Consider the following 16,881-nt stretch of genomic DNA (forward strand, 5'->3'; position numbering starts at 1 on the left):
ATGGTGTTCTAGAAGCTTACAGAATAAAAAAGCCTTCTCCTAAGGTAAGTACTTAGAAACATGAGGATGCTTTCTTTATAGAGGGACAAATGTTTATTAAAATAAATTTGATAAACTGTGGATAAACCATGTAGTTATTTCATATAAAATGAAATGAATCTGACACAGAAATGAAAATGAATGCAAGAAAGCTTGTAGTGCAAAGGCTATTTACCAACAGAACTTTAATACTATTACTGACTTATAGCTATGAAAACCTAGACATGCATGAATTAATAAATATTCTGAAGGGGGAAAAACCAAATTATTCTCTAGACATATATTTTGTTTGTTTGTTTAATCTTGTAAGATGTAAATTGAAATAGTACTTAACCAATCAATCCTAGCACTTATCACTTATTTAAGGACAGAAGAAATTAAAGGATGCAGACCATACATGATTTAATAAAGACATAAAGTTAGCAACCCCATTACCTTTACTCTTTGCCAGTAACCCATACTTCCTGCAGACTTTATTCTGTGCAGTCTGTCTTTGTGGCCAATGACAAGTGAAACATGGAGGCTGATTGGTTGAAGGACATGGAAGGGTATGGATGGAAAGGGGAAGAGAAGTTCCAGTCACAGTGACACGTTGATTAGAAGATGGCGAATAAAATGTCAACTTACCAGACCCAACTAAAACAAAACAAAAAAAAAAGAAAACATGGAATAAATAAAATTAAGGAAACATAAAATGAAACAGAAAAAGTATAAGATTTGACTTAACAATGATCCTTCTATTAATGTAAAATAAAAAAAAATGTTAATATTTGGATATAATAAGCACACTATGGATGGAAATTTGTTAGCATTTCAAGTGTAATTATGAATAATTTTAGAAAAATAGAAACAAATCTTCAAATCTTTACTATGATTAAATGGCAGAGCTACGATTGATGGTAACCATGAAATTATAAAACATTTTTCAATGACTCTACATTTTGCTACCAGAAGAAAGGTTAGATAACTATATGTGTAATGGATTTAAAAACACTATAAATCTTAGCCACTAAGGCTATACAGAGACCAAAATTGATCATCTTTTAAAGATAAGGAATGTTAAAACCCATAACTCCATCAACAGACTAGTTTTTAAAAGATTCATGCTACCAATAATATTCCACTCAGATCATGCTTTCACATGTGAATAAACATACAAATCATCAGACAATCTGGTTAAAATACAGATTATGGTTACATGGGTCAGGGCAGTGGCCTGAGATTCTGCATTTCTAACATGGACAAGATGCTATTGGTCCATGATTATAAGTCAATCAGGAAAGATATTTTAAAATGTTTCACTTAAATTTTTGCATATTATCGATGAGAAGATCTATAGAAAAAATGTGAGTAAATTACAAGATCAGAAAAAACTTTTATAACCTTAGATATAAGTCAAAATCACCTTACTTAATTTTAGTGCTGAAATGTTGGGCATTTTAATATAGAAAGCTCAAATTATATATGTTCAAACTAATGCAAAACAATTCTTTTATTTTAAAAATACATAGAATTACTGTTAAATGCAGTACTTTTCCATATTAGTGGAGTCAAAACCCACACTACATTTACTTCAAATAAATAGCTCCTATATCTGCTAGTAACTCAAAATTAATTAGACTTACTAAATATTCCTGTAGTTTAAATAAAAAAATGAAGGGCTGATGCTATAAAATAGTAGACTTATAAAACAGAGGCAAGGTTCTCTGTTATATATTTGCTATATATGCACTATGCCATAAAATGGCAGATATGGAAAATACATGCAAAATGTTAAGGTAAATCAAAAACACATTTTAAATCACACATTCCAATAATAAAAATGAGTGAATTAATTTCTCTTTTTTTTATTCTAAAGTAAAAATTTAGCATAATTTTCACTCATTCAATTAGAAAAAATGTTTTAAAAAAATCTTATTACTCAGGCTTAACATTTATTGTATCACTAGCTTTCATAACTAGACTCAAAACCATAGAGGAGGTAGGCATTCTTACATTTCATAATACTTTAACAATAGTATCTGTTAAATGACAGGAAGAAACATTTAATACAAGAGTACCTAATGAACTGTCAAAATAAAATTTTTCTTTGAATCAACAAAAAATGTGAAATTATTTTTGGCTTAATTGGTGAAAATAAGTTTGATCCCATTAAACTAATGTAGTTAAGTCAGAAGACTAGAAAAATAATTCTAATTTTTTTTACCTATTTTTGTAATTTAAAATTCATTAAATATTTAAAAAATATATGATATAGGAAAAAACAAGATAATAACTGGAAAGCAGCAACTTTAAAACTTAAAATATCCCTTTCCTTGTGTAGAGTTTTTAACTACAATTGGGTCACAGCATTAGAATGATTTTATTAATTAAAATCCAATATAAGAAATTCAGACTATTACATTTGCACATCATATCAATGACAACTTTCAGTCTGTTAAGGATCTTAAAAGTTAGGTAAGCACATCCTCTAACACAGAAGCTTCTTAAACATCAGAGATTGTTGAGAAAACTCTATCTTGAATGATTATTTAAGCTTTTAACAACCAAGATTATCAGGAAATGATGTTTCCTGTCCCAATGAAAACCTGTCTGCTCACAGATTAACATCCCTTTGCATCTGTGCCAGTTTCTGTAAACAAATAAAAGCCAATAAATCCTCCACATAAAATCCCTTTACTCACCGGAAGGAAATTTTCATCCCTCACTTCTGTTCTAAAGACCACATTATATAAACTTACTTAAATTTTTTTTTTTACACCTATTTCCCCTTTATCTACATTTCTCCTAGGGTCAGGTAAAAGGATTCTCTTTTCATACAGAGAACAGGAACACTTCTATAAAACGGTCAGTGCCCATTATTGTCCAGTTGATTACATCAGAAAGACACAGGAAAAGGGAGAGTGGCTAGGAATCTGCTTATCTGTAATCCTAACTCTGAAGTTCTGGGTTCATGGGGGACCTCAACTCCCACCCTTAGGCTAGCTCCCCTCCACTTTCCTTTCCACTTTTAAGGTTCAGAGCACATCTAACCTGTTCCCTTCACTCTAGCAAAGAGGAAAAGCTTGTCTGTCTCTACCTCTAATAAAACAATAAAACTATAAAATGCTGGCACTGGAAGAGACCTTAGAACTTAAAGAGTCTAACCCTCATTCTTTCTACATGAGAAGACAGAGAACCTAAATTGTTAAATAACTTTCTCAAGTTCACAGATGGTTAAGCCAAGAATGGCTTCCAGGTCTCTGGACTAAATCATGTCTCTGTACAAATTATCCTACTGACTTATCAGTTAGTAGAGACACATGCAATAGGACACCGAATAGATTTGATTTTACACTTAAACTTTTAAGAGCTGTTTAACCTAATATTTACTACATACACATATGAAATATGTTTTTAAATAATTCCTTATGATATAAAGACACCTTTGAGAATAGTTAGCTGAAGTCTTTAAAAGTGTGGGAAGCTAAGAAGTGATAATGCAGACTTAAAGCTGCTTGAAAAGTTTGCCCTTTTGCAATGAAAAGTAATGTAATCTTTTAAGGGTAAACCAATTTTCACCCTTCCTTCACTTGTAATCATTATAAATTGAATAAAATAGTTATCACTTTTAGAATATGAGAAAAAATTATGTTTTGGCAAAAATACTTTGTAAAGTGAATACATAAATAGGCAGATAAAATACCTTTAAAAAGCGAATATATATTTTTTAAATTTTTTTTAGTTGTAGATGAACAGAAACCTTTATTTTATTGATTTATTTTTATGTGGTGCTGAGGATCAAACCATAAACCCAGTGCCTCACATGTGTCAGGCAAGGACTCTACCACGGAGCTACAACCCCAGCCGTGAATATACATTCTTAAAAAGAGTAAAATTTACTGTTTTTTTTCTTAATCTAGCAACATTGTGCAGTATCTACAGTGATAGCTCTAAATTTTCTTAGTTTAGAAGAGAATTTAGAAGGGGTGAAGGATTAGAAAATTTGCCATGAGGCTGAATTTAAATAAAAATATACTGTTTTCACCTACTTCCTCTTTTTTGGTGAGGAAGGAAGAGGGAGTAAAGCAAAGCCTGAAATATGTGTTATGCATAAATTCACATCATGCATATAAGGTATGACATTGTAAAATTCTATGGTACCTTTTGAGTCTAAAAAGGAAAAACAATAACTGTGTAAAGTATTGGAAGATATATAAATATTATCATATAATTAAATAATAGTTTTTTTTAAACTATTTAAAAAATTTGGGAGAATTTAGCATCCTTCTCCCACTGGTCGGTCTCTCTCTCTCTCTCTTTCTCTCTCTCTCTCTCTCTCTCTCTCTCTCTCACACACACACACACACACACACACACACACACACAGAATAAAAAGATGCTCTAAGATTCTCTTCCTTTTTTTGAATGTAGCATCAAAAGCCTCCTTATTTTGAGATATTCTATAATCTAAGAGTGTATACTTTCAGACAATAATCTTTGGATAGACGAGCTAGGAAAAAATACAAGGAAGGGTGGGGAGTGGGAAAGAGAAGCAAGGAGGTTAGGGAGGCAGAGAATATGCCTCATATTCCTTCCATCTTCTTGTCATATTCAGGAGGCATGAGTCCGAAAGATGATAAATGTTTGAAAATAAATTATATAGGAGTTGGAGGAAAGACTTTTCGGTTCTGAAGAAAAGAAGTTAGCTCCATAGATCCTTCAGAAGTCTCCAGATTGGGTTTAATAAACAGAGAAAGCAGCCAATTTTGACAAACACTTAGGCCAGAAGAAAAGATAATGGGCCTAAATAATAGCAAGAACATCCTAGGCAAAGTGTAGAAAAGAAGTAGTTAACAGTAATGGTCAGTGAACCACGAAGTGGTTGCCAACTGTGATGTCTCTAGAGGTCTTTAAAATGGGATTTATTTCCATTTGGCCACCTCAGTTTAAATATAACCCTGTCTGGCAAAGGCAAGTTGAATCTTAAAGTGCTTTCAGTGCTAGTGTCTTAAGAATGTGGTCATTCAGAGGGAAAGCAGGGCAACTGATACCTCCTTCTGCCCTGGTAGCTTCCTTTCCCATTACAAATATTAAACTGCATATTCTACAAGGAAAAAGTCCTCAAGAACATTCTTTTCAGATCATGTCATCTTAAAGGAAGAAGTACTTTACACATGTGGATCCTATGATAATTTCAGGACACATCAGAAAATTCCAAGTAAATGAAATATTTGCATAAATGATGACACTATTATGATTAAGATTTTGGTATTTTCACAATGAGATTTTAATATTGAGGCATATTGGCAAACGTATTTGTATCTATCCTTATGAATTAAATATAGAAATTCTTCACTGTTAGCAATAAGTGAGAAGTGTATCAGATATCTTGGCTCTAAAATAATAAAAGTACGCTACATTCCTAGGATGATTCAATGGAAGATTCAGTTAACCAAATTTATCTGTGATAAGAGCAATCCTACTAATCAACAGAGAAAAGCATTTTTGTTGAATTGGCTATTAATGAAATAAACTTGACTCAGAAATTCTTCTGCTAGTTAATAGATACTAGTTTTTCATTATCAGTAGCTAATTTCTAACAAGTCTTAAACATAATGTGATTTTTTTCCCATTTAATCTATAGTGTTTTTTTGAATAGCAGGGCTCAATTAACAAATCTGACAGACTAGTACTGTAAATACCACATTCCACAAGAATATGAATGGATATAAGGTAGTGAGTTACAAGACTTTTTTGGAAGAAACACTTAGTTAAACAGAGGAACACTCAAATTTTCAAGTGGTGAAACGATCTACATTTGTACTGAAAAACACAGTCACTGGGATAATGGAAAAATGATATGCACAGGAACTCATGAATGATAACATCTCTAACAATTAAAACTCTTAGGATACTTTAATACAAGGTATGATTTCTTTGGGAGTGAAAGATTGAGTTTAACATAAAAGCCTGTCATTATGTCTTTCAATTTTTCAGACATAAAAATAGAGAGAATAAAAGGGCATTTTTAGAATATATTTAATAGATACATAAAATGCTATGAACTTTTCGCCTCCACTCAAATATCTAATGCTATTCTGTAGCTCATAGTTCTAGAGACAATTTTGGCTGTCACACCTGAAGTGGAGAGGAAGTGGGAGAGGCTGGCCAATAGCTCTACCTCATAGGACAGAAGTCAGGGATTCTAATAAATATCCCACAATACACAAAATAACCCACCACCACCACCACAAATAATACCCTAGCTCAAAATTCCAGTGCCATAGCTGAGAAACCTTGCTGGAGGTTATTGAAAGAGTTTAAATAAGAATTGTCCAGAATATGTACTAACAAACACTTCCAATTTATGTAAAAGTACCCTGTACAATGCCTGATATGTCACAGGAACTCAGAAAAGATGAATAACACTCTTCTTCCTTTCCTTCCTCTTCTAAAAATACCCATACTCTCCCACAAAGCACAGTTGTTAAATGGTTCTACTTATTTATTTGTCCATTAAAGAATCCAAACATAAAAAAAAAAAAAACTATCCAGCCTTCTATGACAATGTGCATATTACCTGACATGGATCTCAGGGTCATCATTTTAATGATAACATTCCCTAAGTCAGCCTTTAGAAAGCATCACATCAGAATGCTTTCTTTTCCATCCTCCCTGAAAGATATACTTAATTACCAATGGTCATTGCTTTTATTTTGTAACTACTTGTGATTTTAACCATCTGTTTCTGGATACCACAACCCTGGCAAAGCTATCAAATGAAACTCATCTTAACTAATGACTTGTATTTTTCTAATCTAATCTCACATTGCAACCAGAGGGATTAAAACAAAACAAGGCAAAACAAAACTAAACTGATCATAGAACTTATGTGATTAAAATCCTTCAATATCATCCAGTGCTCTTAAAACAGAGAGCTAAATCCTTTACATGGTCTTGTGCATTATGCTCTCTGTCTTCTCAAACCATCCCCCACCCCTCCCTCATTTCCTCAACCTGGCCTCATAAACATTCTTTTGGATCTTAAGTACACCATGCTCCATCTTACCTCCAGTTCTATGCACGCCATCCCTCAAAATCTCTCCCTTCCCCTATTTAATTCTTACTCACCCTTCAGATCTTAGCTCAAAATCCAATGCTTTTTTCAAGAAATAATCAGGTCTTCTATCCTTCATAAATTTCATACATGTTCTAACTCTCAGTTTAACAAGAAGAAGCTATCAATGTTAGTTGTATGTCAGACCAAAATATTAGAAATTCTCTTAGCAAAGAAATAATTCAATATCCCAAATGTGCAAAGGTTGGAAAGTGAAGATTCAGGGGCTTTCTTAAAGCTGCTCATCAGGTAAGAAAAGAATTGGAAATTCAAGTATGTCCAGCTTTTAAAAATCTCGCTTTTCTTATTACACTGCATTGTTTTTCAAGATTTAAACCTTACTTTAATGTAATTTTTGTTCTATTTTTTTTCTTCAAATCAGTAATAAGTAATATGAATGTATGATGTGCCTAGTAATACATTAAATAAACACATACATAATGATTCCACTTACATAGACATATTTCATATGTAAAAAAAAAATTGGGAGAAGAAACAACTCATGTTATATTTTATTTTCTCTTAGCAACAATGTCAAAAAAGCCAATTCCATCTCCAACATGTGATGTGATATAATCATTTAGGACAATCACTATAAACTTTCAGAATATATAGTCAAGAAATTAAGAATTAGAATTCAAGTGTCTCCAGCTTTTAAAATCCTTGTTTTTCACTGCACATTTAAAATATGCAGTCAAGAAATTAAGTATGCATGATTTAAGTTGACTATTTAATATAAAGACACATGGGAACTCATTTTTCTCATTTGTAAGATAATTCCAAAGTAAATGATTTGTAGACTACCATTCATGAAAGTTTCAAAAATCCAGCATAGGATTCATAATTTCACATTTATTCCCAAGATATGTAAATAAAGCCAAAATTTTCATTTCTATCTAGCGATTGTGTACATGTTTTAGAGTAAAAAGCCTAAAAATGCGCCTCCTCTCTTTAACTAATAAACTAAAAAGTACAGTTGGAAATGACTACCATACACTAAGTTAACTTTTTAAAAGCACCTTTGTAAAATGGCCCATCTATCAGCTTTAATTGTGCAGTGCTCTAAATTCTCTCCCAAGAACATCGACCACACAAAATAAATGTCCTAAAGCTAACATTAACAACCATTTATGGATTTTCCTATCCTCATAAATCTGTTATAAAGCAATTATTCAGCTATATTTTGTCTTATACCTATTTTAGTATTTTCTGCAGGTGTGTTTATTTTGGCACATTATTTATCAAGTCATGAGAATTATAGTTTAAAAGCAAATTAAAGTGCTCATGGTATTTTAATCAGTTTTTGCAAACTTTGGGTATGATATTTCAAAATGTTCATTTTTCAATCTATGCAGAATCCTATTAAAATACAAATAATTACTTCATATTTTAAATTATTGAAATAAAGCTCAAAGGACACCAGATGCTAACATAATTCTAAAGTTTATTTATTTTAATGATTACCTGATGTTTGGAATATGCTGAAAAGATTTACTAAATCTACAAAAAATGAATGCAGTTAAAAATTATTTTTAATACTGCATAAATCTGTTGGAAAATAAAATCATGTCAAATAAATAATAAAATAGTTAATACATATGGATGAATAAAAATCCAATTTTCAATCATTTTATGTATAGAATTATCCAGAGTTTTCCATAACAAAAAGGCATCCTTAATATACTCTATATTATTCTCTTTATGATTATTGTCATTTAAATAATAAATAATTTCTATTACTTGATGTCTGAACAATTTCAGATAAAATACAGCAAGATGAAATTAATTTAGGTTTATTTCTTTTACATTCAGTGATAAACAATTTCACATAATAATTCCATGTTTTAAAATTATGTGAGCTTGTTAGCAGAGAATCTAACATTTTAAAACAGTTATCTGTAAATGACTAGGGCAAAAATGTAATTTATTTCTCTGAATATCATTCTCAGGCCGAGTGATTCAGATTTTATAGATCCACACAACTCAATTACATATTTCCATGTTGACACCTTTATTTGATAATGTTGGCTGCTAAAGATAGTTGCTCAGTTATACATGCAGATAACTGCCTCACAAGAAATCCCAATCCACTGTTACACAGAAGAATAAATCACAGTGAAGCTGAGACCATAATGGAAGGCCCGTGATGTACTATTTACTAGTGTGGTGCTGTGTAATTACTTGTCACCAAATTATCTCATGAATCAATTATTTCTTCTACCTGACTGCTCTTCTTATTTCTTCAAATATTTGCCCGGCACATACATTAAGAGAATGTTTCGAATTTTCTGTAGTAAGATCACCTGGTGAAGGCTTTTTCTTTTGATTAATTTTTACAATTTATATCAGTGCATTTGAAATAACTGAAAGTAATCCAAAACCTGTATATGAGTGAAAGAAATCTAAAAGGATATCACATCTTTAGTGATCATTTTGGTGGAAATTTTAAGTTACAAGAGCACAAGAATTTCTTTACTACTGGAAAAAACATATGTCAAGTTATCACATGTCAAAATGATACTGGGACTCAATCAAACCAAATATTAAAAAAAAAAACCAACAGGAGTGAAGCTCTGCATCCTATTTACACTACTGGATCGGAACAGTTAGGGAGGGAGCTGTTCTCACAAATCATTCTCTTGTTAAATTCTGTGGTAGGACTTCATTAAACCTCTTAGCTGATGGCATTTTACTTTCTTTCAGTCTGCTCACAAAGAACTCAGCTGGCAATACTGAAACTTGAAACTTGAAAAGTTTCCATCACATATTGAGTTTTTAAAATTTTTTTTGGGGGGGTGTTTCTTTTTACAATCACAAACCTTTTTTCCTCATTCCCCCCTCTAAATTTCAGTTGAATTTTTCCAGTCATCAGCTGAACTATGAAACAACCATGAGAAGAAAATGAAGTGCACAATAAAAGCATAAAAATTCTAGGAGGGTGGCATTTTGAATTTGACTCTAGAATTCAGCATTAAGAGGAGCAATATATACAGGAGGAAGTAAGTATAGATATGTAATTACATGCATAATGTGTGTATTCATGTAACTATCTTATATTCTCCACCCCATGAAGCACCTTGCCTTTCGTGATTATTGTCATCTGTCACGAAGAACCATCTCCTAAAAGATTCAGTTTGCTTATCTTGTCAGAGTCTGACAAAAGTATCACACACATAATCAAGGTTCTTAAAAACATGAAGTGAAGCTTTGGAGGTCTCCTAATATGTATTTCTTCAAAATGGTGATGAACTCATGGTTTTGTAACCAGAATCATGGATTAGAGTAAATCTCATTGAACCTGCAAAAGGCCCCTTGACACTATTAGTTTTGGCTTTGACTCAAATAACCAGGTTAATGGTCAGAAACTATGCACCATTACACTTTTCTCAAATGAGCAAGTTAAGGAAATGGTTCCAGCAAATGATTTAAATGAAGTATCCATCATTTTATTCCTTTTTATACCTAGATATCATATGAACTCCAAAATGTCATGTGACTTTTGTATAAAGATCTCATGTGCTTTTAGAATGTGAAACATGGTGAACTCTATTTATGGAAAGCACAAATTCACAAAATAAACCTTCTTTTCCTGAGTGTGTTTGTTTGTTTGTTCGAGGTGTGTGTGATGCTGGGGATTGAACCCAGGGCCTTGTGTATGTGAGGTAAGCACTCTACCAACGGAGCTATATCCCAGCCCCCAGAGTTTATTTTTTAATGAAAGTTTTTAAAAAGTTCATTCTGTACTACTGAGAGTAAAGTCTACATGAAAGCTATAATGTTTTACATTTATTTAAATACTTAAAATTTTTACTTTTATTTTACTTAAATTTTTACTTAAAATTTTAAATTTTACATTCTAAAATAATTATCTAATAGGTCCATAAAAAGTCACATGTACATATAATATTTTCTATTATGTAACATTAATATGTATATTGATCATTTTCAAAGTTATTATTTTATATGTTAGAAAATGATCAAATTCATAGATGCAAATTTATTTTAAGGAATTATGCCTGTTGATTCATTTCAAGACCAAATTATAAAGTAGTTATAGCTGGGCACCATCTACCCAAATTCAGTTGTTCCTCTGTAAATGTAGGGAATTGGTTCTAGGAACCTTGTGGATACCAAAATCCACATATTCTTAATTATTTTATACAAATGGTGTACTACTTGCATGTGATAAATGAATGTCTTCCCCTGTACTTTAAATCAGTTCTAGATTATTTATAATACCTAATATTTTGTAAATGCTATGGGAATAATTGTCATACTATATTGCTGAGAATAAAGATAAGAAAAATAGTTGGTATGCATTTAGTACAGTTGAATTTCTCTTTTTGAACTTGCTTATATGGAAGGATGACTGTATTTTTAACTTCAGTGCACTCAATCGTTCTAATATTTGTATTATTTTTATGGAGTGAGGTGTGAAACATTTCAATATTATTCGTTTTGTCAGGAAATTCAGCATCATCAAACATATCCAGAGGGATAATAATTATGTTAACTGTCTGAAAGAATCATGTAAATTGTGGATCTGTTTAATTTAAAAAAGTAAATATATGATTTGGTTCTCAAATATATATTAGATTCATAGAATTAATACAAAAAAGGAATTTTAACTAAATGCAGATTTCTAATTTTATATATCACTTGTCCAGTTTTGCTAAAGTGAACTAGAAAAGACAACTGACATTTTTGAACCACAGTCACAGATATTCTGCTATAATTCGTTGAAAAATATTTATTGTGTTTCTGTAAAAACTTAGGTGGATGTATAAAAAACTCAAACCTTAATTCTTTTACACAGCTAGTTGTAGGAAGCAAGGACAAAGGCAGATATAGTAAGATTCTGACACACACAACACACATCACTGAAATGACAATTTAAGTGCCTCACATGATGTACTAAGCATTGGATGTTTGTCAGTTCTTCAATGTCTGCTATCTATGAGAAACATTTTCACTCCCACTTGTTTTCTTTTCTTTTTGTTACTGGGGATGGAACACTGGGGCACTCAACCACTGAGTCATATCCCCAGCCTTTTTTTTTTTTTTTTTAGAGACAGGGTCTCCCTGAGCTGCTTAGGATCTCAATGCAGAGTTGCTGAGGCTAGCTTTGAACTCACAATCCTCCTGTCTCAGCCTCCTGAAACGCCATTTTACAGGTAGCCTGTTTCCAGAAGAGATTATTGTTTGAAACAGTACATTAGACAAAGAAGTTCTTCCCTCACCAACGTGGGAAGGCATCATCTAATCCAATGAAAGTCTGAATGGGAAAAGAAAAAGTGGAGGAAGGACAAATTTTCTCTCTGACCTAGAGGTGGGACATCCATCCTCCCCTGTTCTCAATCATCAGAACTCTAGGTTCTCAGATCTGTGGACTTGGACTGAATTGCACCTCCTGCTTTCCTGGTTCTCCAGCTTGCTGTGGGACTTTTCAGCACTGCTGATCATGTGAGCCCATTCTCTTAATTACCCCTTTTATATATCCTACTGGTTCTATTTCTCTAAAAGAGATGCCTCTGAGATAGTAGAACGCAAAGGGACTAAGAAGACAAAGGAAACCAAAGTGCGCCCCTAAGAAGCTCATATTCAAGCAGGGTAAACAGAAATGCAATAAGGGCAGTTATAGCATCCAGAGGGTCTATGAATGAGGGACACCTCATGTGTGCTGGGATGGACAATGTCTGAAAAGTTTTCTGGAGAATGCTAATCTTCTCTGAGTCCAAGGAAAGTGTAATTAGCAAGTACAAGTGGTTCAGGCAGGGTTTGGGGCATTTTAGAGGCAACATAACAAAATGAACTAAGTTACACGGTAGTACATGCAAGAAACAAAATTGAAAATATAGTGTATTAGATTGAAGGGAGAAGTGAGAGAGGAGGCTAGCACCAGTACATATTGTGGATCTTATGTATAGAGAGGGAACCATGACCAAGTTTTATGGAAGGAACTACTATAACTAGATTGTGTTTTAGACAGATGTGTCTGTTATGGACAATAGATACAGCAAGATAAAAGCTAATTGGTTAGAGGTTAGCACTTTACAGACAGATGACAAAGATGTGAATAGGTGGAATGGTAAGAAGGGGAGAGAGCTAGTAAGAGCTCACAATAGTGAAAAGCCAAAAGAAGTGGGACTCTGTGGCAATTAGGAGTAGGACATGGGAAAAGCAGGAGAGTAAAGGATGACTCCCCTCCTCACACTGTCTGCTGGATATGTCTCTGCAGGCTGCACTACCGACAACCAAAATGGAGGTTTTGCAAAATTTAGCTTTGAATGTCTAGTCTGATCTTATCTTCACTGCATCATTACTACACTCTGTGAATTATACTTACAGCCTGGTTTAGAAGGGACTTAGCATACACACCTTTGACAGTTGCTTCTTGTTTTACTGAAAGCTATAATTACTCTTCAATTCCTAGTTCATTGGGATACTTAACAGGGGTCAATCATAAACTGTGGCACCCCAAATATTTCAGCAAAGCTCCCTGTTTGAAGCATGTAGTTCACTACTAGCAAGGAAAGAAGCTCGAGGAAACATCCCATTAGTAGCAATTAAGTCAGCCAAAAGACAGCCCAGGTCTTTTTTCTGCCTTTGTGTCTCCCTCATTTCATGTCAATCTCATACTTTAAGGCTCAGCCTTCCAGCAGCTGTCACTGGCTAATCAATCCTAATGAGCAAGTGCTTTGCTCATTCATTATATGCTTGGCATAAATACTTATGGGAAGCATAAGACAAAATAGCAATCTACAGAGTAGAACAGAATGCACGTCCTTTTGATGACTCATTTTAACATTCTTACCATAGGTCAACAATAAATTTAAAGAGTTAACAATATAATTCAAACCATATTTAATAGTTTAAAACAGGTGATGAAACTGAGAGAATGGAGTGATTTAACACCAAGGGAATAAAAATTGGCAAGCACTATTTAGAGAAGGGCTGAGATTTCACAGAAATCCCATCCATCTGATCACAGAGCATGAACCGGCTTGGCAATGTTTGGCACTTGACTTTTCTTTCTTTTTTTTTTTTTTTAAACACAGCTTGCAGAAAGGGCAGAAAAACAACCATTCCTTGACCTTCAAAGAATAACTGGTCCCTGTGAGCAGTCTAGTGAGGAGTGTAGTGGGATGTGAACAGAGATCTAAATGTATGGCTTCCTGTGTCTAGTGGCCCAGTATTCAGGCCTCCAGGGAAACAGGAGGACTAAATGTCTTTTAGTTCCTTTTGTAAGAGAGATGAACAAAAATGGGATTAGATGTTTCTAATGGTCCAACTCAGGGAGATAAAAGGTGATTGCCTAGGAAATGGCTGGTGGGTGGAAGTCGGGTTCAGTTCAGTTTCCTGTGACGGATGGGACATGGCGATGAGAACATGATCATTCTGGTGATAGAGTCACAAATTCACTTTGGTAATAAAATTGTGACAGTAATAAGAGCTGCTTTATCTGTGAAGCTGCAAAGAGAGTGGAAACATTAATAACGCCATCTAGTTTGCCCTTTTTAAGAAATGAGTTGCTGAAGCAAAGACTCATAAGGAATGTTTGAGGCTGAGGATAAAATTGGAAATGGAAGAAACTCAAAGTTGAAACTGTGTGGCTTTCTCTGCTATATTTCTTTGGGGATAGCACTCCCCAGAAAAGAAGTGATTTAAAAAGCCATCCATAGGATTGCTATTATGAGTAAATAATTTGTAAATTTTATGGGGTTTGTTATTAGTAATAATAAACAGAATAATGTTTCTTCCTTTATTTTTTGAAGTATTTTGAGATTGTATTCTCTATCCTTTTCCTCAAATCTATCTTTAAGAAAAGAAAAAAAGCACTCACTTTTTAAATTAACCATGAATGGATCCTGAAATAGCAAACTAATTTGACTATCCTGATTCCAAGAAGAAACTTGAGGCCCACACGACAAGCATCTAATAAAGAACTAATGGGTTTAGATTAAGACAGTAAAATAATATAAAACAAACCTGCAACCAGACTCAAGCACCAATGGGAAGCATAAATTTTAGCAGGTTCAATGACACAATGTTTAAAACCTTGGCAGGGTGCCTCTATGCATCTATTTTGTTCTGGTTAGATTTTTATATTTTATAGGTATGTCACAACCTATAAAATTGTTATAAATACTACAATAAATATCTTTTTCCTTAAAACATGGGAGTTATTAGGCAATACGAAACACTAGTTCAAAAAATAAGTCATTCCTACCAAGCCAGCAATCCTAACACTTGTCCATTTGTGACACCAGAATTCAAATATAACAATAGAACAAATCAAAATTGTGGTGGGATATGTCTGTAAAAAGTTACCTCATTTTGTTTGTATATTTTAGGTTCATAAAAAGAATGCTTGAGGGTGTGCAAGATGTTATACATTTGAAAGGAAAACAGTTGCAGACAAACATTAAGTATAAATAAAATAACTGATGGTTAAATGATGGCTTACATTTATAGGCAGTCAATATTTGATAAGTCTAACAAATGAGTAAGCATAAACATTTCTGGTGTAATTAGTCCAAAATGGCATTTTATTTTTCTTTTCTTTTCTTTTCTCTTTTTGTTTTGTTTGGTACTGAACCCAAGGGTGCTGTACCACTGACCTACATACCCAGCCCTTTATTTTTGAAATTTGGAAACAGTCTCTTGCTAAGTGGTTGCCCATGTTGGTCTCAAACTTTGGATCCTCATTGCCTCAGCTCCCCAGTAGCTGGGATTACAGGCATGCAACACTGTGCCCAACTATTCCACTGTGCTTATTTGTTGTGTAATGAAGGTTATTCTTCTTCAATAGGTAAAATTACTCTAGACCTTTGAGTTTCATTCTGATAATGAGATTCAGAGACATACCAAAATTGATATGCAGGTTAAAGGCACTGGGATATTTTTATTGGCTAAATATTTTCAGAGACCAGTGGAAATATATCTTTACTTTGAAACTACCTAGTATCACCAAATTTTATTACAATTTGCCTATTTTCAAAGTAAAATAAAAATCTTTTATATTAAATAGTCAATATTTTGATTTGTTTCAGATATTTGAGTTTGGTACTTTGCTCTGTGCGAAGAAGTAACCCAGACATTGATGTGCTACTAAGAGAGTATGATCTCATATTGCTCCCATGTTTTGGAGTGGTTAATTGAAGTTTCCAAATGGCTATGAAGATGAGTAATCAGTTTTTGAAGATAGTTACTCATGGATAATCTTCTTACTAGTCTCTGAATCATAAGAAAATGCACCTGTTTTATAGGAAGATAGATTGAGGGTTTGAGAACCTTAGAAATTGGAAAACAAGAAATAATGAAATAAAATTGAGGTCAAATGATTTCTGCTGAATTTTTTCCCACAACAATAATATACCACTGCATATAAAATGTAATTTTTAAATGATCTCTATTCCCAAATAGCCATAATTTTCATTATTGAGTTATTTTGTAAAACTTTAATGAGTCTACCACTATTTTAACAAAACTAGCAAAATCCAGCATATTTACTACAAAAGTCAATACTGACTTTTAACATGGAAATGCAATGATTTGTATTTGAGAAGAGTTTTTAATAATTGTTTGCACAATAAATTGTCATGTATATGTTAGTATTTCAGATTTCTCATTTGCAATAGCGGAAGAACTATTAGAATGAGCTACTAGAACTATCTAGAATTAACTCAGAATTAGTATTTTTGTTACTCAATAATTATTAAAATCAAGCAATAGAACTATCA

General features: G+C 32.9%; 1 protein-coding gene across 1 annotated transcript in view; it reads right to left on the minus strand.

Annotated features, from left to right (window-relative positions):
* The window catches only part of LOC144250944 (roundabout homolog 1-like), a 186,620-nt gene that overhangs the window by 126,462 nt on the left and 43,277 nt on the right, over positions 1-16,881 (minus strand). Inside the window, 1 exon segment of the mRNA XM_077794110.1 lies at positions 667-675. Within this exon segment, the coding sequence (XP_077650236.1) occupies positions 667-675 (9 nt within the window).

The sequence above is a fragment of the Urocitellus parryii genome, chromosome Y (assembly GCF_045843805.1).
Source record: "Urocitellus parryii isolate mUroPar1 chromosome Y, mUroPar1.hap1, whole genome shotgun sequence".
Lineage (NCBI taxonomy): Eukaryota > Metazoa > Chordata > Mammalia > Rodentia > Sciuridae > Urocitellus > Urocitellus parryii.